This window comes from Paralichthys olivaceus, chromosome 16, assembly GCF_024713975.1.
Source record: "Paralichthys olivaceus isolate ysfri-2021 chromosome 16, ASM2471397v2, whole genome shotgun sequence".
In the NCBI taxonomy this organism is placed as follows: domain Eukaryota; kingdom Metazoa; phylum Chordata; class Actinopteri; order Pleuronectiformes; family Paralichthyidae; genus Paralichthys; species Paralichthys olivaceus.
In genome coordinates this window covers 4,513,134-4,537,755 of record NC_091108.1, presented here as the reverse complement: position 1 = coordinate 4,537,755, position 24,622 = coordinate 4,513,134, and the positions used below count along the sequence as shown (strand labels likewise).

The 24,622-nt window shown below is 40.8% G+C and overlaps 2 protein-coding genes across 3 annotated transcripts in view; one reads left to right on the top strand and one right to left on the bottom strand.

The window, feature by feature from the left end:
• Nucleotides 1–11,547, top strand: part of LOC109642251 (protein APCDD1-like) — a 29,862-nt gene extending 18,315 nt beyond the window's left edge. The window contains exons 4-5 of the mRNA XM_069510603.1: nucleotides 6,170–6,491; nucleotides 7,428–11,547. Of these exons, the coding sequence (XP_069366704.1) occupies nucleotides 6,170–6,491; nucleotides 7,428–7,891 (786 nt within the window). The 3' untranslated portion in view covers nucleotides 7,892–11,547. The remainder of the gene's footprint in view (nucleotides 1–6,169; nucleotides 6,492–7,427) is intronic.
• On the bottom strand, nucleotides 11,128–24,062 carry vapal (VAMP (vesicle-associated membrane protein)-associated protein A, like). 2 transcript variants are annotated; one of them, XM_020106952.2, is made up of 6 exons: nucleotides 23,223–24,062; nucleotides 17,348–17,500; nucleotides 15,646–15,749; nucleotides 14,652–14,732; nucleotides 12,746–12,925; nucleotides 11,128–12,075 (listed from the first exon to the last, which is right to left on the bottom strand). In XM_020106952.2, the coding sequence occupies exons 1-6, from the start codon at nucleotides 23,278–23,280 to the stop codon at nucleotides 11,914–11,916; spliced, it is 738 nt and encodes a 245-aa protein (XP_019962511.1). In that variant the 5' UTR covers nucleotides 23,281–24,062; the 3' UTR covers nucleotides 11,128–11,913. The 2 variants fall into 2 exon arrangements, with proteins under 2 accessions (XP_019962511.1, XP_069366711.1); XM_069510610.1 differs by lacking the exon at nucleotides 23,223–24,062 and adding an exon at nucleotides 18,359–19,422.
• Nucleotides 24,063–24,622: the final 560 nt, after the last annotated feature.

Sequence of the window (24,622 nt, the reverse complement as noted above, 5' to 3'; positions counted from 1 at the left end):
TTGCACTTGCAGAAACCAGAAACTATGCACATGCTGATTTCATCTCCCAAATCTCGCCTCAAGAAAGACTCCTTTCTTCCCTCCGCTGTGCGTACGGGATGTAATTTCTCTATTTACACGGCCGAACAGCAGTTTCCCCGCCGGGTGAAACCCTAGAGTGATGTTTTCACTGTCACCCTCCACAGAGATTACAATGAAATCCTGTTCGGGTCTGCCGTCTAAACAAACACCCATTTGTACGGGGATGACGGGGCTCGGTGTTGCTGATCAGAATGTAAACAGTGTGGAGTGAGGAGCTGTGATCAGACACGCTCCCCTGTGGCGCTGTAATGACCAGAGCTGCTCTCCTTAAGCCCCTCCAGCCGACGGGGGCGCAACGTGAGACCCGGCCTATCTCTGCGAGCAATCAACATGTGGTATTCCTAGAATTCCGAATCATGCGGCCATATGAATTATTCCAGCGAGCACATACCAGCTCTGATTTCATGCATGCCTGAGGCTCGAATCAAAGTGTTGCATGTGCTCTGTTCCTCCTCCTCCATCTTCTTTGAATAAGGAGGACGTACGGGGGAGTTGGTGGAGCTGAGACTCACTTTTAGTTTTCAGCTAAAGTCGAACATACTGCGATGACTTAAAGGGTCAGTTCAACAAAATGACAAACTAATATCTCACTGCTGGTCGCGTGTTGCCCTGTGGTGTTACTTGTGTTTTACTTGAGTTTTTCCATGTCATGCTACTTCTTGCTTTTAGTCTGCCGCATTTCTGAGATAACTGATATACTTCAAACTCCACTGCATTTTAATGAAACTGCAATATGTTCACATTACAAATTAAAACATTTGTTAAAGTTCAAATTTGTAACAAACAGCTCCTCCAACATTAATGAAACTTTGCAAAACCCCACACTTAAACATTTCTTAGAGACACTGACAATAATTACATTGAAAAAATATAGTAATTATATAAAATAATAACATAATTAGTTAATTAGATCCTCATATAGCGACGCTATGTGTTTGTTTCTCTGCAGGCTTTCACAGAAGCCATGAAATTTGGGGGCAGGTTTTTTTTTTCTAGCATTGATAGGATGTTTTTTTGGGGGGGAGGGGTGGATGGAAATAGTCTGTCATGTTCAGGGGAGTGGTATTTCCAACTGTGTGAAATCTGGTGTGACTTGCTTGAATTGAAGGAGCTGTTGGGTGATTGTAGAGCTCCACTGTTCTGCTGCATGTGTAAATAATCAACTGTATATACAAGCTTGTTGCACTGCCCCCAAGTGGTCAAATAATAATAACATGATACAGCTTCAAATATTTTATTTAATTGCTGTGAGCATTTTAAAATCTGAATATATTCTGGCCTCTGTTGTGTGGTGAGATCCGGTCTGACGCAGGTAAATCAAAAACCTCATCGTGAAGCTCCACAGCTATTTACACGGTTAGATCCCAGCAGAAAGAGGTGAGGAGACACCGATTTGTAATTTGGTTGAACCAACACTTGAAGCTTCTATATCGTTGAACATCCTAAGTAAGTTGAGTAATTTTATAGCTTTGGGCTCAACTGCACACATACAGTAAATCAGGTTTTAAAATCTATATTTTCCTGGTGAACATCAGGAGAAGTACCTCACTCCTTCCTCTCAACTCCACCATTTCTTGCGGTCGTAACGAATTCTTTTCGGGGATTTTCTTCTTTTTTTTTTTTTTTTATTGCCATGGTGACCATCCAATCCATTAATCTTGGAGCTGTGTGCACCCAGAGCTGGTCCCAGTCCAGGACGTCTGCCGGTGCCAGCAGTGTGTGGTTATTGGGTGGATCTCAGCGGTGATGCAAGGGGCACGGCAGCAGACTTTGTTTTTAGGCCTGTTTTCTGTCGCCTGGTTCGCTGCGGCGTCACCGAGGCAGAGCAACAACCGCTTGATAATGACCCGTGTCGAGAGAGGATCTGTGTTTTTTTATATTGTTTCTGTCGGTTGTTGGCGTTTCAGCGGTGATGGTGTTTTTACGTCCTCTCCCTCATGCAGAGACTCATTTGTGACGTCTTGTGCTACTTTTCCTGTAAGAGCTTGAGATGCTTTTTAAAACTTGAGCCAGTCAGTCGAAGATAAAACTCTTATTATGGATTCCTGGGACGTCAAATTACGGGAAAGATGCTGGTCTGGTTTCAAGGACATAGAAAAACATGGGTGTAGTGTTCAGGCTATCACCAACAGGTTTCTAGAGAAGCGTTTTTAAGCCTGACGTGTTTTCTGTTCCTCGTAAAAAACTTTGGCTTCTGGACATTGTCCTCCTCTGAACTATGGTGGTAATCCCCCAAAGTGCCCAAATGAAAGATGGCTGCCAACAAACGTTTAATTCACTTGTAATTCTCCGCTGTGGCCTGGGTCTTACCTCGTTTGCGCGTCGCTTCAGACGAAAGCGTCCGTCCGGTGTCGTAAAAAAGCAAAATGAATTCAAGTCATTTATGTGAAGCAGAGGCCGTAATATCCGGCCTTATTTCCTCATTGTCTTCACTTCCAGTAAGTTTAGAAGCAGATCTTTTATTCCAGTGAAAACTGTGTCCAAGAAGTCGCAGCAGGAACAAGCTCTTACAAGTCAGACACTGCAGCTGCTCTGTGGTGAGGGAACCCGCCAACTAATGATTTCTTATTAACTGCAAAGTTAAAGTTTGTGAACCTTCTGGTTTGTTCATTTATCATCATCAGGTCGACCCCTCAATAAACTCAAAAAAGCGACTGTGATTTATTGGCTGTGAAGACGATAAATCAACTGTATTTACACAGTATTTGTAATTACTCATTTAAATTATAGTTCAAGCAAAACTATCTCAGATTGGTGTATTTACAGTTTCTCCAGTAGACTTCAGTCCTCGGCCAAGGCCTGACAGTCCCCTCTCAGAAGATTAGAGATGTCATTGATAATGGAGAATAATCAGCATATTAATCCAAACAAGTTATTATCACGATCCCTTGATGAGAGGAAAGACGTCACGGGACGACGTCGTGCTGACGTTAAACTCACACTGGGATTTTGTTTCCCGGTAAGAATTGGAAAAAAAAAAGCCTCTGAGGAGCATTGTGTCCGAGAGTCGAAGCGTGAGAGACTTTTTAAACCGAGGCACCAACACACCCGTCTGAAACCTGAAAGATGTAATTAGACGCTCAAAGGCTTCCTTGTTGAGATTTAGATGAGAACACTGTCCCACTCTCGAGTGTGTTTTGTTGCACATGAAGCAAAAATATATATATAGTGGAAAAAAATATCAGGTTGTGTTTTTACGTCGGAGCTTTTCTGTGCCTGGAAACCTCACAGTGACGACAAGACTACAGGAAGTCACTGTATCTGGCCAGGAAACAGTCCCACATACATAACCCCCATGAAACCGCTGAATGTAATTATTTTAATTCAGTTTGGACCAGAACCACAATGAAGGTTTCTCACTGTTTCCAGTTTTCCTTTATGCTAAGCTAGTGCGCTGGTTGGAGCTTCGTCTTTACTAGCGAGAGGTGTCCATCTTCTCAGGAGCTTCTTCTAACAAACTGTAATCACGGAAATAAAACAGGATGTTCAGACTCAAGAAAAGTTGGTCTTTTCTTTTAGTTTGAGTCGTTATTTGGATGTTCAAGATAACTACGGTGTCACAGCAGCAATAAAACAGCAACTTGCAAATAAGCGGGTGACACTAGAGCCGATATAAATCTCCTCTGATGTGGTTTTAACACTCAGCCGTAGATCCCACTATTTTCCAGTTTCGGTTTCTCAGTAAAACGTTTCCGAGCGTGTTTCTCTACCTGTCCTGCAGAAACCCTCGGTCGTTACAGTTCCCTCAGAGCAATAAAAGTCCAAATTAAAATTAAAGCGCAGCAGCTTGTGGTTTTCAACCCTTGTTTTGCCTCTTTTTCCTCAGGCTACGTACAGGGAGTCCGACCTTGATGCTGGAGCTTGTTGGGGCAAACAGAAAAACCTTCTACTAATCAGGGCTGAGGTTTTTTGGGTTAGAATTTAATCTCTTAAATTGAGTCATTATTTTCATAAAAGTACACTATGATTAAACATTTGTCAGAAGTAGGTGAAGCACTTTTTTTTTAGCTCTTTTTTTAATAAAGATAGAAATACATTTTCTATCACAAAGCAAAAGGATATATGAGTAGAGGATGATAAATACAAGTCTCATTGACAAACACTTATAGCTCGGTTACGGACGTGATTTCCTGAAGCAGACAGACAAGAAACATATTTATATGGGATGAACAAAAAATCGTCTCTCGGCGAAAAGTTAATAAACTTAATTTTTGGATGAGAATTCATGCATAATGCAACAACAAGTGCTTCACAGAAAAGCAGTTATATATAATATATAAACCTTTATAACACTAACCCTAAAACCTGAAAAAATAAAACATAATTCAATAGAAACAGCAGGTTAAGATAAGATTAAACAAGATGAAGCTAAACTGAACTAAACCTGTTTGAAAAAGTGTTGCTGAGCAAAGTTCTGTTTTCAACTGAACCCTGATATTTGCTGTTTAAACTGGAAGGAAGAGAAGCATCATCTTAGTTTCTTTTGTTCTGTTGCACAATAATTTGTTCAGTAAGATGAAAACAGACTCATATAAAATATATAAGTAAGAAAACGCTTATTTTCCCACTGCAAGCTGTATTTATTTCTCTCTCCTGCTCACACTGTGTGTATAAAAACACTCTCTCACACAGAGCTGGATTCACACGACGCCTCTGCTCTAGTCCCATTAACCTCCGGCCCTGAGGTGGTTATGCAGCGGCCCTGGGATTATCTCAAATCTACAATGTCATGAAACACGTGTTTTTTTTTTCCTTCCCACCCTCTTTTTCAGCTTTCTCCATTTCTGTCGTTTCAGTTTTTTTTATAAATCTCCATAAATCCCATGCAGACATGATGTTGTCTGGGAAAAGAGTGGAGGTTCGGTCTTAACGTTTGACCACCCTCAGATAACAAAGACTCAGCACCTCCCTGGAGGAGAGAGAATCCACCAGGACCTCCAGGCTTGACTGCAGCCAGAGGTCCACAGCTGTCCCCGTGTGTGTGGACACTACGATCACACGCTGCTCCACTAAACCAGAGTCCATGTGAATTGAAAATGATTCATAGGTTAACAGACCCTCTCTTGTCAAGAGTGAATGAAGGACGTCGTCGTGTCGTTTGTGACGAGCATGAACGCTCCGCTCCCCGTGTCGTGGCTTTTGTCCGACCAGACATCTGCCTTTTACTGTAACACCATGTGATCACGCTGAGAAAATGCTTGTCCGGCTTCCAGCGCCCCAGAAAGTTCAGACTGAAGGAAATAGTTTTTCCTCCCTCACTTCAGAACAGACGCCAGCTGTCCTTTATGTGAATTTCATGACACAATATCCTGCTGATGGATTAAAAAGGCGTCCAGCTCCGACACATTTCATCCAACGAGCTGGATTTACATCCAGCGACGCTGGGAGAGTTTGAGCAGTTCACAGCCTCGACAGATTATCAATGCAGCCCCCTCAGGTTTTAAGACTTCACAAGTAAATATGTGCTTTAACGTTTGTCTTGTGTGGTAGGGTCAAGTTGAAAAAGTGTTTATTCCAATGCAGTAATAATCTCCACCCAGTTAGTTTCTGTTTTCTGGTGGAAGAATGCACCAAGTAAGAAGCTGTTGTGTAGCAGAGATTACAAAGATTCAGGAAAGAATCAACAGTTTACATGTATCTTCAATATTTTAAGTGAACACAGAAATGTGCCATTCTAGTTTATGTTGTTGGGTTTTGGGGAAAGAAAACTAAAAGTCAGCTAAGACAGTTGAAGTTTTAAATCCATTGTATGTAAATTTTTATTTCACAGTTCTGCTTTTTTAATTCATCTGCTTTTCAACAGAAACTCTGGTTTGTGTTAATTGTATTGGTTGATTTTGGTTTTTTAGGTCTTCCGTTCGTCCACAAGATTCTTGTGAACGTGTCGATTGAATTTGTTCAGTTGGACTCAGATATTAATAGATTAGGACAAAGGTCAAGTTCCTCACTGAACACATATCTCAAGAAATAAAGTGAGAGGTTTCACTTTAGGTTTTTAAATGATATTCTCTCAACATGTCATTTCATCACATTTAGAGTTACTAACTCTTTCTCACGGTCACACCTTCCCCTCTCTCTCTGTTTCCAGAACCACGACCACGGCTGCATCGCCTGTCGCATCATCTACCGCTCCGACGAGCTCCACCCTCCCATCCTGCCGCCGCGGGCCGACCTCACCGTCGGGTTGTACGGTCAGTGGGTGAGTCAACGCTGCGAAGTGCGCCCCGAGGTCCTCTTCCTCACCCGCCACTTCATCTTCCACGACAACAACCACACGTGGGAGGGCCACTACTACCACTACTCCGACCCGGTCTGCAAACACCCCACCTTCACCATCTACGCCCGAGGACGCTACAGCCGAGGGCTTCACTCCACTCAAGTCAGGGGCGGGACGGACTTTGTCTTCAAAGGTAACTGTTGGACATTTGTCTCGTCTTTCAGCAGAGAACCAACAACTCTCAGAAGAGAAACTACAGATATTTGAAGTGTCACTGCACATCCTAAAGTCCTCTCTTCACCTTATTCTGCACATATTTGCATCCTTCACCTCAGTTTGTGACTTAGACATGAATTCTTTTTAATTTTGAGACTTTATTCAGTTCATTCCAAGGTTCTAACAGAGCTGTACCCTGACCAGACCTCTAAATTATACAAATGTACCCCATTGTACTGGTAATAACATTATAGTGCAGCTATTTCTATTATATTTTATTACTAGCTGAAGCTATTACTTAATAATATATTTGCACAAAATCTCTCTGCACAGTAAATATTAAGCTACAGACCAGACATGGGGAACAAATCCTATCATGTCTTCACTAAATGAATATTATCATCAAAAATAATTCATGATAACTATCTTATCATGACGTTTATAGAAAGTTTTAAATTATTTATTATTAATTTATTTTATCAGATTTCTGGCAAATGACAAATGACCACAATCAAATACTACAAAATACGAAAGACTGTGCAGATAGATGATGACCAGAGTGATGAGAGAGGATCAAATCAATAATTAATTGTTTAAATATTAAGATTATCATCAATATTGGGATATAGCGACAGGTTGACTCACCAAAAAGACTGGAAGCAGGAGGAACGTCTGTCCTGGCTCCTTCAGAATCCTCAGGATTAAATCTGGATTAAAGAATTACAGAGCGAAGTGAGCTGAGTTAACAATCTGTAGCTTCATGTATAAAGATAGTAAGTCCTGGTATTAAGATTATTATCATCAACCGGTCTGGAGTGTAGACTTCTTCTAGATACAAGAACATCTGTAGAACAAGCAGAAGGCCTCTCGTCTCTTACCTCTGAGCTTCTCCTCACTGTCTCCCTTCCTTCAGTGAACCACATGAGAGTGACCCCGATGGACTTGGCCACCACCTCCCTCCTCAACGTCTTCAACGGCAACGAGTGTGGAGCTCAGGGCTCCTGGCAGATCGGCGTGGAGCAGGACGTCACCATAACAAACGGCTGCGTGGCGCTGGGCATCAGGCTCCCCCACACCGAGTACGAGCTCTTCCGCATGGAGCAGGACGCCCACGGCCGCTACCTGCTCTACAATGGCCAGCGTCCCAGCGACGGCTCCAGCCCGGACCGGCCGGAGAAGCGGGCCACGTCCTACCAGATGCCCCTGGTGCAGTGCTCGGCAAGCAGTCAGTCGTCTGACTACAGCCGAGGGAGCGACGGCGACAGGCATCAGCAGCACCACAATGACTGCGCAGGATGGCACGCAGGAGGCCGGAGACACGTCGCCGTGGCTTTGGGTGCGTTGGTCGTGTCCGTGCTGCTCTTCTGGCAAAGCTAGAGAGACGTTTGACACAAGACAAGAGCGTGGATTATAAGAGCAGACTGGGAGACAGACTTGAACTTGGAACTTTCCCTCTCTGCGATGAGAACGAGGATGAAACCTGGTGCCAATGATCCTCTGGACTCCAGCGACCAAAGACCCCGACACTGCTGCACCACAGAAACTGCACTTTACAGTGGAACCAAAGAGCGACTTGTCTGTGTTTCCACAAATATACAAAGATGTCTTTATATATATATATATATATATATATATATATATATATATGTATATCCACACAGACCACAGGGGATGTTTTATACACTTTTACATTTACCTACAACTGGATCTGGTGCGTGGAAATGTTTTCTACAACAGACTCTATGTGACAATGAGCTCCTTGTGTGGAGAAGATGCTTGTGAGTCACAGTTTACTGTAAAAAAAAAAAAAAAAAAGGGAACCAGTGTACTTATGTTAAAGCAGTTTCTTTAAATATATCCTGAACTACACTGCAGGTTTCTGCCATTCTTTTATTTCCCCTAAAGATCAGAATGTTACTTTAGATACAACACAGCTTCAGCTCATTTCCTCCTGTTCACAGATGCTTTTTTGCAGTTTTTAAATTGTGTCCTTCTTTTTTGTCCCACAGCTGGAAAACTGACATATGAAGCTGTTATTTGAAAATTAATTAAAGCAGCTTAAGCCATTTTAATTAGATCTGGGCAATATGGTTTAAGTCAGCGGGGATAATTATGATATCAGTGAATGAATTAAAGAAGGTATGATCCATCCTAACGTGTAAAATGTGTTATAAAGTACAACTTGAAGAATTTTGCCAAACAATACAACAGTGTTTCCACAAATACTGAATCGGTCCCTAAGTCTTAGGTCGAAGTCACATGGTTCAATTATATCACAGCAAAGTTTTGTTTTCATTCATCTTAAAAAATCTATGTCAGATTTACAAAATGGTATTTCAGCATTGAAAATATTAAAAAATATTCTTACTCGCAGGCAACATGACGGTCAGTGAAGACATGATCATGTATTTTGGGGATTTGATGAAGTTAAACAATTTCTACTAACTGATTCTTATTAGCTCTTACATTAATTGAATCCATAATCAGGTAGATTCAGATAATTAGTAAATCATATATCATCTGTTCCACGTGTGTGAATAAACCTTTCTGTGAATAGAAATAACAACAGATTGATGCTCTTTGCTCTTACAGCTGGTTTCTGAATGTGAGAGTGGAATAAATTCTAAATACCTTCACTGGGAATCAGGTTGTGGTTCAGTTTCAGATCACAGGTCACGGCGACGTCAGTCAGAAGTTGGACGTGTTTGAGAACTAACAGGTTTCAAGCTCAAAGGAACTTTCATGTTCAACAGGGAAAAGACAAACAGCAAAAACTTGTCCTGAAACTGAAAACGTTATTTCTGTGTACCCAGACTAAAGATGTACTTAGCTCCAAAAATGTCCTTGTAAATAAAACCATGTATGAGATTTAAGTTTTGATTCTCTTCAGCATTGATCGTACACTCTGAGGATTCAAGGGGAAACAACAGATTTTATAGTCGCCAATAGATAATTTTTTTTAAATTGGATTGAGGGAGAAGATGTATGAGGAATATGTGCATGAAGGCATGAAGTTAACATCCACTTCCATACTGGTAACACTTTTTTTTTTTTTTTTTTTACATAAAGCGGGTGAAATAAGTAAATACATGGAAATAAATCTCTTTTTGAGGTGACAATGCCTGAGGGGACGTTGATGAAGAGGGCTTGAGGATTTTTGATGCTCGCTGGCAGAACATGACTTGGAAGCATTTCTGTGCTGCAGCTTCTTATTGCTTTTGTTTAGCTTCACATGACAAATTATATACAATATATTTTCTCTCTGTCTGTGATAAATTTGCATTCACTAACATCTTTTAATTATTTTTTCATTATCAAGAATGTGTTCTAATTATAAACGGTGTTCAGTCGCGTGTATTAGCCTGAAACCACCATCATCATCATATAATTAGCAAACCATGATGTAATTCTCACTCTGCTGCTTCCCAGTAGGAAAAACTATCCAGGTCCTTTCCCACGCTACCCAGTTCTCCAGTCGTCAGTTTGAATCACTTTACTTCAGGCTTTAATAAAATGATTGTAGGTTTCGCTTTAGGTTAAAGTCTAACATCTTGTTAAAAGGTTCTGTATTTTAACCATCAGGATGAAATGAGTTGAGTTCAAGGCCAAATGACCAGAGCAGAGTTTCTCCTCCGCTACGTCTAATGTTTCTGTGGAGGAACGACCGCAAGAAAACAGCAACACCTTCTATTCGGTGCAACATCCAATCAGTACAATGTGGAAACCACTATTTTCCTTTCTGATTAAAGAAAACAACTATGAAACGGAGAATAAACTTTGTTTGATACGGTTTTGAATTTGGCAAATTTGCCCTCATAAACCTAAGACCTGAGTTTTTGTTTATGTTTGAAAAAAAGACAGAACTTGAAGCTCATCAGAAAACAGGTGTGAGAGCGATTTTTATCTACTTTAGAGCCTTTTGGCAATTTCTAACTGAAAGCCTCATAAATAATAAGTTGTAAAATCTCAAATGCATTTGATGAACTCACATAAGCTGCTTTCAAACATGCACTGGACATTTTCCTGAAATTATCCAGAAGAGTCAGTTGCTGCAGACTTTCTCTGGAGTTCATGTGAGAATTAATCAGGAAATCGTCCAGAGAATTCACCACGAGCGAGTGGGCGAGTTGATGACGCTTCTAACACGCGGTGGACGCAGAACTGGAAGAATACAAATATCTCAGGATGAAAAAAAGAGACAGACAAAGACGTCAACGTGGAAAGACAATGAGATTCGAGAGGTTTTGGCGACAGGGCCGACACAGATGTCGATGTGCTGTAAAGAAGAACACGTGGATTGTTTAAAGTAATTTCCTGCCTCCTGCTGCTCTACCCAGGTGTCACTACTTATCTGAGCGCTCCGGAAATGTTCCCGTTGCCGTGATAGCGTCTGACTTGCACAATCTCTAGCTGCTTTCTTCAATGTCTGGACCCAATTCTCTGGAGTCCATTTCTAAAAACTGCTGCAGTGAAAATAAAAATGACGGCCCACATATTTTGGAGGCCCCAGTGATGCAGACGCTTGGCAGGAAGTCACACTGCTTTCCTTTTCAAATCAAATGGACATTTGCGGTGTATTGAAGAGAGACACAGGAAAAGACTGCTATCAAAACCACATTTTTTCATTTTTATTTTTTCAATGCTTAATACCATGGTACAGGATTTTAAGAATGGAGACCTAATTTCAGTCAATATTTGCCTTAGAAGGAATATATGCTTTGTATAATAATAATAATATTAATAATAATATAAAGTCTGCATCGGTGCTGTGAGGAAAAGGAAAGGACAGAGATGAATTAGAAGGAGGAGGCACCTATATCCCCAGCTGGACCTGAACATTCCAAGACAAGAAGTAGAAATTACAAACTGAACAAATTTACTTCAGAGGCAATCCAGCAACAGGTAGCAAGGTCATCGTGATGGAAGTTCTTTCCTTTTTTTGTTTAAAAGGATTTAAAACAACATTTACAAGACACCTAACATTCCATTCAATTCCTATTAAAAACAACAGAGAGAGAGAGAGATAAAAAAAATCTAATCTTTTGACTGCCTCTTGCCCATGGCTCACTCTAGGTGCATCTTCCATGTCGACAGTATACATCTTTCATTGTCCCGCCACATTACCTGTATAATCCAGCCATCAAAAAACAGAAATCAAAAAAAAAAAAAAAGGGAGCAATCACTTTTTGTCGCCTCTTTTTTTTCTCAACTCTCTGTGTGTACTAACCGTGTGAGATTGTAAAAAGGCGACGCCTTCACATGATGCTGTACAGATGTGTTCACTGTAGGCCACACTACCAATGATATGGCAAAGTCAACAGAAAGACTTCTTTGTTTTTCCAGGCCTGTTTTGATTCCGGAGCCGGGGTGGGTGATACGGCTGGCATGCATCTCCCAGTCTACAAGATGAACTTCCCTAAGAAGAATCCGATGAAGATGGCTGCTATGACGACGAGGAGAGAGGGCAGGGAGGCGGTGGTGGCTTCTCGGCCGAGGAGGCTAGTTGAGTTTGTCGTCATGTGGTCTGAGCGGGGAGCCTTTCTCATTCTAATACCATCGTCCTGTAAAATAAAAGAAACAGTATGAGGAGAGGGAGCATGAGGGCACTACCTCCACCTAGTAGGTTATGATTTACTTGTTAGCACAAAAGCTAATAAATCAATTAGCAATTTTACCACAGGATCATTTGTGTTTGTTCTCGTTTGGCGTAAACCGCACAATTATACTTCAATCTCTTGTAAGATTTAGTTTCTTCATGAAAGCTCATTTCCGTGACATCGAGTGAAACAAACTGATTCTTTTCTGGTTTTTATCTTGACGTCTAAGCTAGCCGGTCACTTTCACTACAGCTATGTGTTACCCTTAGATTTTATAAAAACATGCCAGCTTTGTCCAGTGAGACACTTACAGGCACTACACGACTAAAATAAAATCAAAAGGTTGATTAATTGATTCATCAGACTGACGACTCCGGTGATTTCCATTCATTATATTCCAATTTAAAAAAAATTAATCCTGTTGCATCTGTGATTGGTCAGAAATAAATTTTCAGTAGAACTCAAAGGTTAAGAGCTTTATTTAGCCGGTGATGTCACAGCTTAAACAGAAGAACATGCTAAACCCCCAAAAACTGTGACAACTGGTTTTAGTTCCATCTCATAAAATAAAACAAGTACAACAGAGCTACAACATCTCATCATATTACAAGTATTATTTTTCAACATGTCTGACCTTTAGTTGCCGGTTCTCCTCAACCAGCTTGTTCATCTCAGCTTGCAGCCTCTTGCACTTCTCCTGCACTTTCTTCATCTCTGAATCGTCCTGTGGGGCAGCAGCTGGCACCGAGGCCGCTGTTGGATCGGCCTTCACAGAGTTCATCACCCCGGTCGTTTTGGTCGCCTCCACGTCATTCTGCCAGACAGGGAGAGAAGCACTGAAGTGAAATCCAGCGTGCCCTGATCTAAGTAGGGAGGTTAGCCTCTAGACGGGTTGCCCGAGCCAAAGAAAGGCAGCGTTGTCCTGAGGCCCAGAAGCTCCGATCAAAGAGACCGGGGAGGAAACGCGTCCCTCCAGAAGTCATGTTTGATGTGGCTTTGTGTTGTGGGGCAGACAACATGACGTCAGGGGGAAACAGAGCCTTTGTCATGAAAATACAACTACTGCATTGTAGATGAAGGCTGACAATCAATGCACGGACAGGATGTGATGTCAGGTTCTCTTGTGCCAAAATACAAGGCAATCATTGACGTACTGTATAATCTTATTGGTTTTTAGACTAAAACAGTAATAGCAACAGAAAACACGTTGGATCATACTTCATAAGAACTGTCAAGCTTGACACATTTAACACAGATTTTCTGTTGGAGAGAGTAACCCATCTAAAAACTGACAGCTACATACTTCTGCTGTCTTTAGTGTACGTGACCAACAGACTGTCTATTCTAGTGCACATACAACCCCTGAATCTCTATACTCACTAAAACTAAATACTTTCATTTGATGGATATTAGCATGTTTTACTGTCGATTCATCAAAAAGAAAACAAGACAAGACTCAATAGTTGTTCAGACATTCTGATGTAAAACCTTGTAGTAATTCAGCTGCACACTAATTCAATATTTGCATTTTTAACACCTCTTCTGAACAAGCATTACAATAACTCTAATATGACACGTCATTTCCTTCCTATAAGGTTACATACTCAACATGTTCCACATGACATGCGTGCTACGTGTGCCGAAGCTGAATAAAGAGCGTACTGACTCAGCAGTCCACAGTTTAGTGTGAGCTAAATATGGACAGTCCTGTTGGCACTTTCACCTGAACTGTGAGCTCCATTAAATAAAGGCCCCCCGGTGCTCACTTCACTCACATATAACATAAATCAACCAACATGATACAGTAAGAGTTTAACTCATTTTACTTCAGCAGCTGGGTTTGGTATAATGAGATGTTCTTCAATCTTCCTCTGTGAGGGCGTCTTCTGTTCTTCTGTCATTTGTTCTAAGCATTTATTTATTCTGCCATCTCTTTTCTGAGTACTTCAAAAAGCACACCGCCTATCAAGAGTTTCATTATAAAGTCGATCTGACTTTATTTGATATTCTGAGCAACATATATGTATATTTTTCAAACTGTATCACAGTCCCTGTCGCTGTCAACCCTCTGTTGAGCTGAAAACATCTTCACTGCCATTTACCACCTCTGACCCACTTAGTGGTCAAAAAGCACAGAGTTTCACAATGGTTTTCTTCGGGGTTGTTTGCAAAGCTGATAAATGACATTGCATTGACAAATATTTCAGCTGAGGCTCAAGAGAGAAACAGATGATAATCTCTCGAAAAGAGCAAGTACGCCAAGAAACACACGTGCAGAAGAAAAACATATGGAGGTATGGTTTCTATATTTTTCCCGCATGAGACCTGATTGGCCAGCTTTTCCACTGGGAGTGCACTTTCTGCTAATTTTACATTATAGCAGCGGATTTTCCCCCAAAGTTTTGGCTTCTATTAGAAGCTTCGCTACTCTGGCTATCTTCAAACTTCAGTATTCAACGCAAGTCCATGGACAGATTGAAGGGGTATGATTAAAGTCATGTGAAAATGAGCCGTTTTTAATGTGCAGCAGCACCTCTTACCACTTTATCATTTTCAGAAGGCAGCTCGAAGACACATCTCAGCTTGGAATCCATGAGATCATCAGGTTTTGCATCTTTCCACTGGAGGAGTTGAAAAATGGGCATGTTATTCATCAACTCAAACTGCTAGCAGCTGGAATCTATCCACACACACACGCCAATTCAACCTATTCCATGGTATTCACATTCAATGCAGCCCTGAATCTATAGGAATTACATTTACATAAAACATGCACAGCTTCGTTAAAAACAATTAAAACCTCAGACATTCTTTCCTGCAGAAAAAAAGCCACAAACTGTCCAAAGTAAACATTTTTCCCTCCATCTGGTTTTAGTGTCTGTCTGTTGGAAACACAGATGTAAATTTGCACAGAGTCATTTCCTAAACTCTGAGACATTATTTTCCTGATTTTATACAAACAATTAAATATTTACAGATTTACTCTATGATGCAGTAAAGGGATTCATGTGCGTCACTAGTGAGAAGTGTAACTCAGAATGCCTGCAAGTGTTTATCTGATAATTTCATGACTTTACTGGTTTTCAGTTCATTTATCGGTACCAGTCAGACCTTTGTTCTTCTTCACTTCCTCATTCAAGACAAGCCACTTCATGTACAAGACTCCAGGGTATGTTACATGTTTTATTGACTGACTGAGCCTCTGCTGTCCTCTGGTGGACGAATGGAGAAAGTCATCTCAATTTGGTTTGAAACAGGTTTCTCCAAGTGCACAGAGCTTTGTCTGTTTTAATAACAACACAATGTCAGTACATTCCCAAGGTCCATGACTAACTTCTATTATCTATTGTGTATGGATTTGGGTCACTTGGCTGTTCAGACTGATCAGTATCTGATTTCGAGCTACTTATGAAAGTGGATTCCATGTCATTCACACAGTCATTAAACAATCAGATCTTGGTCACAGAATATACATAATGAGCTAAGACTGGTAATGTGCTTTTGTCAAACACATTGAAAAATAAAATCACTTACCAATGCATCCATGTCAGAAACATTTGGTGGGGCGAAAATAGTCTGCACCATGAATTTATGTTTACTTTTCTCGTTGGGGTCATAGTCAAAGGGCTGAAGCATGACTGGGAACAGACAGACGGAAAGATGGGTTTAAATACTGGTAGAGGACCGATTATTTGGTCTGAAAACGAATGAAGCGTATGTATGGCATTTTGAGATGATCAAGTTAAGCTAAAGTGAGTTTAGATACACAAGCAAACAGACAGGGCACATTTTATATTTTATACTGTGTTTGAATGAATGAGACAGAAGAGTTAGAAATATGTTCACACATTAATTTTGTGTCTCACTTTATTTTGAAGTTGATGTATTTTATAACAGGCAAAAAAACAACTTACTATCACATTATATAATCAGCCATCAGCTGCCCTGCTCTTGAAGTGAGTGTACCTCGTAGCTTACATAAACTCAAGCTGCTGCACACATTTCACTTCAGTAACACGAAACACTGCGACAGAAAATTCCCACAACGCAACCTAACATAATAACAATCTATTATGAACCAAAAACCAAGTTACAGTAGCCAGATCAAGGCTAATTTGACCTTGAAAAGCAAAATGAAACCCAATTTTCCCACAGCTACATTTAAATGCAAAACAATCAAATTACCAAAGCTAATCAGTAAGGTAATTAAGGTGTTAAGCTTGAGTGCTTTATAGGCTGCACCATCACTATTCCTGTTTTCATGGAGAACAAAATTCAGATTGTTGATTTATTTGGGATTCACATGAATAAGACGTCCACATCCTTCTATGATCATGATCCTTCTGATTGTACGCTTGATCACGTTAATACTTTGATAAGTGAAGTAGGTTCTACATGAATTCAACTAACTTAAACTAGAAAAAGGTTAAGTTGAGTCAGAGGACAATCATTACCTGGGCAACAAGTTACTAGCTCTAGTAAACTGAATTATGGCTGGATTACTGCTGTGGATGTACAGGTGTAACGTAGTGAATAAAATAGTTTCTCTGTTGTTTTGCTTTGACAGAAATTAGATATTTACAAAAATGTCTCTATTTCAAGGGTTTAAAATATCATCCAGTGCAGCAATTCCTTTTTGGAAATGAATTTGATCATTTAACTCTCATCTGATGGTGGACAGGTTCCTGTCCAGATATTATATCGACACTAATGCTTTCAAAATTAAGCCAATTTGGCAATTTAAAATTAAATATCTATTTTGTGGACTCTATCCTTAAGAGAGCAAACCAATACAACTGACACACTTGTATGCATATTCATTTCAACAAACATTTCTTCGAGATGATGGTGTGGATCTGAACATCAGGCCATATTAATATGGGTTTTGAGATGTGCCCTGAGGTTGCTAGTGCTGTAAGAGCTTGGGAGGTAGTGTTGCATTTATTTGCACTATATTAAATTTCACAATCTGTAATTTTTTAGTTTTAGAATTCAATATATCAAATTTTGAATAAAGCTTCAATGCAGCAAATGTTTTTTAACAATTCACTTATATCATCAAACCCAGAACAAAGTTCAATCCAACCAACCTGTCCTACATCTCCCCAACCCCATTTCCCTCAAGTTTCCCAGTGTCTCTTTTGAAGGGACATTTCGGATATTGAAAATATTTAATATCACAAAAAATGATTAAATAATAATAATTAAATGGCGTTTTTTAAGTCTCACAACTTACCAGAGATGTTGACAGTTGCTCCAGGATCAATGACGCCACTGTTTGGTCGTACACAGTACCTGCGGGGTGCCGTTGTCTTCACTTTGAAACACACTCTTCTGTCAGAGGGGTTCTTCAGTTTGAGGTTGGTGGTAACTACATCTGTGAAAGGACCTGATGGACAGAATGACAAGCATCTTGTTACTTATAATTCTCCTATAGGTTCACCAAAAAATAAGTATTACAGCCTTAAGGTTATAAGCTTTTGTGCTGGGATTCAGCATTTCTGAGGTATCGCTGTGACGAGGTCAGAAACAGGATCTCGCTTCAAAAGATATACAAGAAGAGATTTTTCTCTTGGTGGTGGTCTTCTCTATGATTGACAGAAAACCTGCACTAGTTACATCACAAAGGGGCTGAGGGGTTCATGCTCCTGTATGAAATTGTAATAACTTTAGGAAATGGCTAAATTTAAAATACCAGACGATGGGGTCTAGATGTGTTGCATGTTCAGAGTGAAAGTGCAGAAATTCAGTGTTTCAAGTTACAACCCTCGTCTCTGGGAGGAACACAGTCTGCAGTGTTTTGGTGCCAAAGTTCAAAAAGAACTAAAACAAATTTGATGCACAACACTGTCGGGCTGAAACTCAATTTGGTCGACATAATCAACAGGACTAATGTAATAGTGAAATCCTGGGTTTAAAACTGGATGCCAGGAAACCTTTACTGTTAATATCCTGAAAACAGAAGATATGAAGATACTGGGCCATCGCTAATTTTGAGCAATTAACATTTGATAACATTTGTCCTCCAGCAGTGTCACCTGTTGCAATATTAAAAAAAGCATCTTAACATTTACTCGCCATAAATACTAGCATGAGGCATTCGTGATGACTTGGATCTCCAATTCAACCCTGGCTCCCACTCCATGTCTCCCACAGGTCAAACATCACAAATCGATTAGGTCTCTACAGATGGCTAATTTTATAAAGATGTCCCATGTTCATATTGGAAATTACAGTGGTGCCCTACCCATGTCAATATATCAGGAGTTAGCGTTCCATCTTGTGACAGAGCTGGCTTCATATTAGGTCCTTAACCATGGTCAGCATCGTCCAGCTTTGATGAGCCATGTCATGTGGAGAACAACTGGATGCCAAATCAGAGATACCCCCAAACTCGATCAACACAAATTAGCATGGAAAAAACATGTCCCATGATTAGCTGTTATCACAGCATGGGTGCTATGGTGCGGTCTGCTGATTTCACTTGCAACACAATTTACCAATTGTCCATCAAGCATTTCTATTATGTCACAAATTCTACATGGCTTCGGTTTGATGGAAAATTTTGTCTGACCAGTGGAATTTAATAAATGGACTGTTATATCAGAATTTCACTTAAATATTTTTGAGGCCAAAATAACTGACAATATTAATATATCTATAGAGTCTGAGACGTAATACTAACAACAAATGATAATACCATCAGTCAGTTTTATCTTGTGTTTGTTCCAATTATTGGCAAATGATTTAAGCTCAAAATTATGATAGATGAAGATAGCCCAATTTTCCCATTAATGTATTCAATCACTATCATTTTTCACAGAAATATCATTGAATAAAAAGTCATTTCATTTGAGCATTTATAAAATGTATGACTCAATGTGGACAAACACACAACACTGCGCTGCTTGTGGTGCAACACTGATACAGAAACAAAGTGGAGGAGATAAGACGGAACGCATCAGGTAATTTGGTTGTTTTTTCAAAGTTACGGTTCCAACTCTGAGCCAATGAGACTGTCATTAGAAAATAAGGGTCGTGTCAGTTTAACTTAACCTTCAGATTACTGAGGATCCCACCTGTATACAACAGAAGATCCAGTCTAACTTATTAGAGTTAGAGGTATGTATTTACTTGACTGTAATAAGAAAATATACTACTTAACATTAACTGTCTAAAAATTCCTACTTTCTATGCTTTCATTTTACAACTTGGCGGACTTCACAAACCCAACATTCACCTTTCCTTCATGACCCCTGCTCAGAGAGATAAGAAGCAGTGCATGACCAGATTGGAGTGGCTCCACCCAGCTAAAGCCAACATGTAGAATTATGGTGATGACTGAGGCGTTGTTTTCAATGGTTACATCACAAAGGCATTCCGAGAAACCTGAAAAACCTCACGGCTGCTGCATAACATCTGATATTTCCACCCGTGGCCTCTGCTTCCAACACGTTTCATGAGACAAGGCCATCATGGCCAATATGTGGTTATTTTGAAATAAACTTGCAAAAAGGTGATAATCTTGAACGTTGAAGACAGTGCCTTTACTTTTTACGTATTTTCTAGAAGTGGGACATTTAGATACGAAAATGTGATTTGACGCAGTTCAAAAGAACATGGCAGGCATGATAATTATAACCTGTCAAACATCTGAGCTTGTAAACCATACCTCCTGACTTTGGACATGCCTGAAGCATGTCTGTGGTCTTGTATCTGCACGTAGGATGAACACGAAAGAGACACTTGTGGATAATGCACCACACACACAGAATTATCAAGAGTACCTGTTCTTTAAATGAGAAAATGTCTGAAGAGGTAAAAGACACTGAGTACTTACTTTTCAACAATCTTCTGTCACAAAAACTCAAAAGACAGACTTAATGCAACTGGGAAATGTCTTCTGCAAAGATTTACTTGAGTTTGGGTTGAGAGACGGTGAAACACTGATAGACAATGACGTCATCAATTTGGGGGAAGATTCGCTTAACAAATATATCGGGTTGTGATCAAGAACAGCCGTGGCCTTAGATGATTTCCATTGGCAAACCTGAACTCGAAAAAGCCTTTACTATGGGGGGTTCATGATGACTGTCATCCATCAGCAATAGATGATAGCATCGTCCATCAGCCTAACTGTACTGTGAACATCACTAAAACCAAGACTATAACAGATACAACACTGGAAAGCAGTTGTGCGCATCACATATACACCCACACAGCCTGCATCCACTGCCCAACTCAGAGATGCCACCTTTGCTCAGGCAGCGTTCTCTCATCTTGTTCCATGTATGCTGAGTTAGGGTCCCCCAGGCCAGTCCTGTTCTAAAAATATCAGCCAAGGAAAGGAGGGCTGCCCCTCAAGCTTGCTGGAGGAATCCCAGCAGGCGCTCTAAAACAGACCAGCTCTCAGATACACACAGACCAATTTAGCTCCATCTCTGTGACAGCCAAGGAGCTGTGGTCATTTTCCTCCTCTTCATATCGCCTCGCAGAGACCACCAAGTGGAACCATTTCATTTTCCACTGTGTTCATTTTCAAACCGCCTGATTCCCGTCCATTTCAGTTAAACTCAATTAAGCGGTTTGGTTTAGATTGAATCAATTGCACATTTAATTTCATGCTGGATCAAACAAGGGGTGAACAAGTCTGTGCCAAGGGACAAAAATCAAACTCTTTGAATTACACACGGCACTTAGCTCCGAGCATGAATACATGAGGTTAGACCAGGACTATTGTACTAGAGAAATATATTTACCAGCTGCGACAGCTGTGCTACTATTGAGGTTATGTGTGGTTCTGTGATCATGAAGAAAAACATGGTCCTGGAGGCTGCTACTGTATTGGGCGCTAGTAGTGAGGCAGTTTTGACTTTGGCAGGTGTCTCTGTGTCTGCAGACAGATTTTGACCCTTCAACAGTTACAAAACTTTACAGGTGTTAGAAGATGGATGTGGCCTGACCCATGAGGGCAGAGTACTCACAGAATAATATGGAAACAACTTCCGGCACCATGACTGGTGTGTTCCCATTGAGTTAGGGTGCTTGATTTTAATCTATTTTGCATTATAGTTTAAATTTCTTATTAAGATATTAGTATCTGTTGGGATTTTCTTCCAGGGCAATAGAAAATAAATTGTTGATCATTTTTACTTACAGTTAACAGTTAAACTGTATCAGCGTTATCTTTGCAATTCAGCCTGGCATCCAATCCAGTACACAACAGGGTAAAAGTTTAATCTGATGAGGGGAAAATGTAAACCCTGTGACTGGCCGGTAATCAAAATAAGTCAATTTCTTAATAAGGTAAAGCAAGCGGGGGACGGAAGAACATTAATTTATATATTTGGGTTTATCTCTTGATCCCAATTTAAAATCTGTATCGAAAAACAATTGAATTGAGCACAGCAGCAGACATCTACATTAGTCTTTCCACAGACTGAAGGAAGGGTGAGCCCGAACTTGATCACATTATCAAATCTAAAGTCTGTATTCATAAAGTCTACAATTTAACTTAAATCAAAAGAAAGTGTATTTATTAACATTCTTTCATTGCATTTAATGCCTATATACAAACACTGTCTGCATCTTGATGCGTGACTCTATTCACCACAATTCCTGCACCTAATAATGCAACCACCAACCCAACAGAGACAAGAGGAAACACTTCTCCTGACTTGAAATGAATATAGTCAGGAGAATGTCATACAGGTTTTAGCATCTCAGCATTTGTCATCAGGTGTTAAGTCTTAACGGTGCATTGAGACGTGACAAATCAGTTTCACGCAGGCCACCTCATCACCAAAACATTTAATGACTGAGACCATCCTAACCCATAGCTGTCCTGTGGATCAGGTTTTTGAACCGTTGACCTTTCTAACAATTAAGTCAAGTCCAAACTACAACCTTTACCCACTCAGACCTAGTCTCGGTGAAGAATCAACCTCTCAGAAACAACAAGACAATAGGCAGAGTGATTCTGAGACAGTGGTGCATTCAGGTTAAGTGTCTCATTGGGAACAATGAGTCCAGTGGGGACATAAACCAGGACAATTACAAAGAATGCAGAGAGGTTAGGAGTCAGAATGAATAATGACTGAATGGATTAATAGCAGAGGTGGTTTCCTAATAATAAACTGAAACGTGTACATTGGCATCATTCACCCAAATCAATCACTTATCATCGGTCACTTATTTTAACACGAGCAACAGTTGGAATCACATGAATGTCACAAACTCTAAACTACACCTGTGGATTTCTCATGTGATGAGGATGTTGGTCTGTGGCACAGTGAATTACACAATAAGACCGTGTGTCGTTGCACAGGAGCTCAAAGTGTAGCTTAGACCATTAACTTTTGCATTAGCATGCTAGCCTAGCGAACGTTAGCTGGACGTTGTTGTCGCCGCCACAGCCACGAAATCGGTGGATTTGAAATGAATGGATTACAGTGGTCTGACGTGAAGCAATAACATCGTCCGGATCGTGTTTAATGAGATTGTACAGCTGATAGGATAAAGGAGAGAGGAGTCGGAGTTAGCATATCGCTGCTATTAACTGTTGGTGTTAACGTGACAATGTTAGCTTAGTTAGCTGAGTTTGAAAACCGTGACTGTGTCATTCCAGCCGCTTGACATCTCGAAGTGAGTCGAAGAGGTGTGTCGAGTCGGACGATTTCATTGTCGCTAAAAAAAATAAAAAAAAGTTAATTTCCTCCTAAATAACGTCCGGGTTATTAGCAGTGAGCACAGTTTTGCTAATGCTAATGCTAGCAGAGGCGTAGCAGCTCGTGTTTCTGCTGAAGTGACGCGACTAAAAAAAAAAAATAAAACCACGGCGTTCACTTTTAATTCCGCCCCGCAGCCACGGACAGCCGCCCCGCGTCCCTCCGCCGCTTCCCCGGGGGCTGTCACGGGCGGCAGGGCCGGACAGAGGGGGCACACGCCACGCCGGTTCCTCCACGTCACTACAGCGCGAGGATCCAGCGGCCCCGTCTCGTCGCTGGCTAACTTTAAAATGGCGGTGGGCGCTAGCTAGCGTGCTAGCAGCGCGGCTGGCTTGTGCGTTCGCCCCAGTCGGGCAACGCAACCCGCGGTGTCCACGCACCTACCTTTGAATTTGAGGTCGACGGGAGGGTCGAGGACGAGGATCTGGTCCAGCTTTGACATGGCTGAAGCTGCGGGGAGGGGTGCGCTGGGTGTCGGGGGAGAGAGCTGACAAGTGGAAGTGCTGGATCCCCGCTGCCACCGCTGAGTCAAACGCTGACTGAGCTCCGCCAGCGAATCACCGTACAAATACTGGGACGCGCGGGTGCACGAGGCCGCCGCCGCCGCTGCTGCCGCTGCCTCTGCTGCTGCTGCGCGCCCACGCGGCTCCTGATATGATTATATACAGTAAACGAGTTAAACCGCGGCGCACAAACACCTTATGAAATGACACGAAGCCTGATGTGACCCTCGCGTGATTCTCTGAGCAGCGACAGAACCACTCACTTGTTTATTCTCAGGCTTTATTTAGTACTTTTTTTTTAAGTCATTGATGAGAATATCATCTCCATTCCAGTGATATGTGGTTTTAAAACCTTCACTACTTTTAAAAGTTGTTCTTTGGGTTAATGAAACTTCTGATACCTCTAACTGTGATATTCCATCATTTCTATACAAACCACTACAGTGAAAGGTGAATTTAATGTACAATTTCTACTTAATCTTTCTTTTTTTTTTAAATCTTTCTGACTTGCTCAGAGTTACTCCGTCCGAAACTGTGAAATATAATTCTTACAGTTTGCATCATTCATGCTCATTGAAAAGTTGCATCTTATCAAACTTACCTTTCTTTCTCCGTGTCAATAAATCAACACACATCTTATCGCTCTCGAGGCTGGTTGCAAAAAAACTGACTTTGGTGGAGCAAAATCATATACTTTTATTTTAATAAAAACTAAAGTAAAAATAAGTAAGAGGTAAATTGCTTTTCTTTTTTCGTTTGAACTATATATATCCCACTGTACTCTCTTTGTCACCACTGACACTGTTCAGATCATGACCCTGTGGAATGCCCCTTTCCGCATGTAATTTGTCCTGTTTACACAAAGGCCGTGTTAACATACATGAACATGTACCAAAATAACACAAAGTAATTTATTAAGTGTATCTAATTTTGGTTTCAAATATGAAAGGTTGTGGGAGAGCACTGTCACTTTATAAAAAGCTTTTTATGAAAGGGTTCAAATGAGAGCAGCGTGATAGGCTGTTCAAGGTAAAGTGATAGAAGCAAGGTTAACTCTTTCACATAATGCAATTTTGCAGTAACGGGAACGAAGGCCTCTCCTGTACTGTGCAAACAAATTGTGTCATTTCTCACTGGGTATTTCGATTTCTGAGGCGCCATGGTGGGTAAGTGGAAAAGAGAACTATGCTCTCATGACGTCAGGGAGTTAATCCAAGTTCTGACCTTTTGTTAATGAGTTTGTCTCTCGCTCATCGTTCTGGTCTCCATCAACAAAAGTTA

Excerpts from the sequence above, each read along its gene's own strand:
- vapal (XM_020106952.2), bottom strand. The coding sequence starts at position 23,280 with ATGTCAAAGCTGGACCAGATCCTCGTCCTCGACCCTCCCGTCGACCTC. Across the intron at positions 15,750-17,347 it reads AGCAACTGTCAACATCTCTG|TCATGCTTCAGCCCTTTGAC; the intron begins GTAAGTTGTGAG and ends GTCTGTTCCCAG. Across the intron at positions 12,076-12,745 it reads AGGAGAACCGGCAACTAAAG|GACGATGGTATTAGAATGAG; the intron begins GTCAGACATGTT and ends TTTATTTTACAG.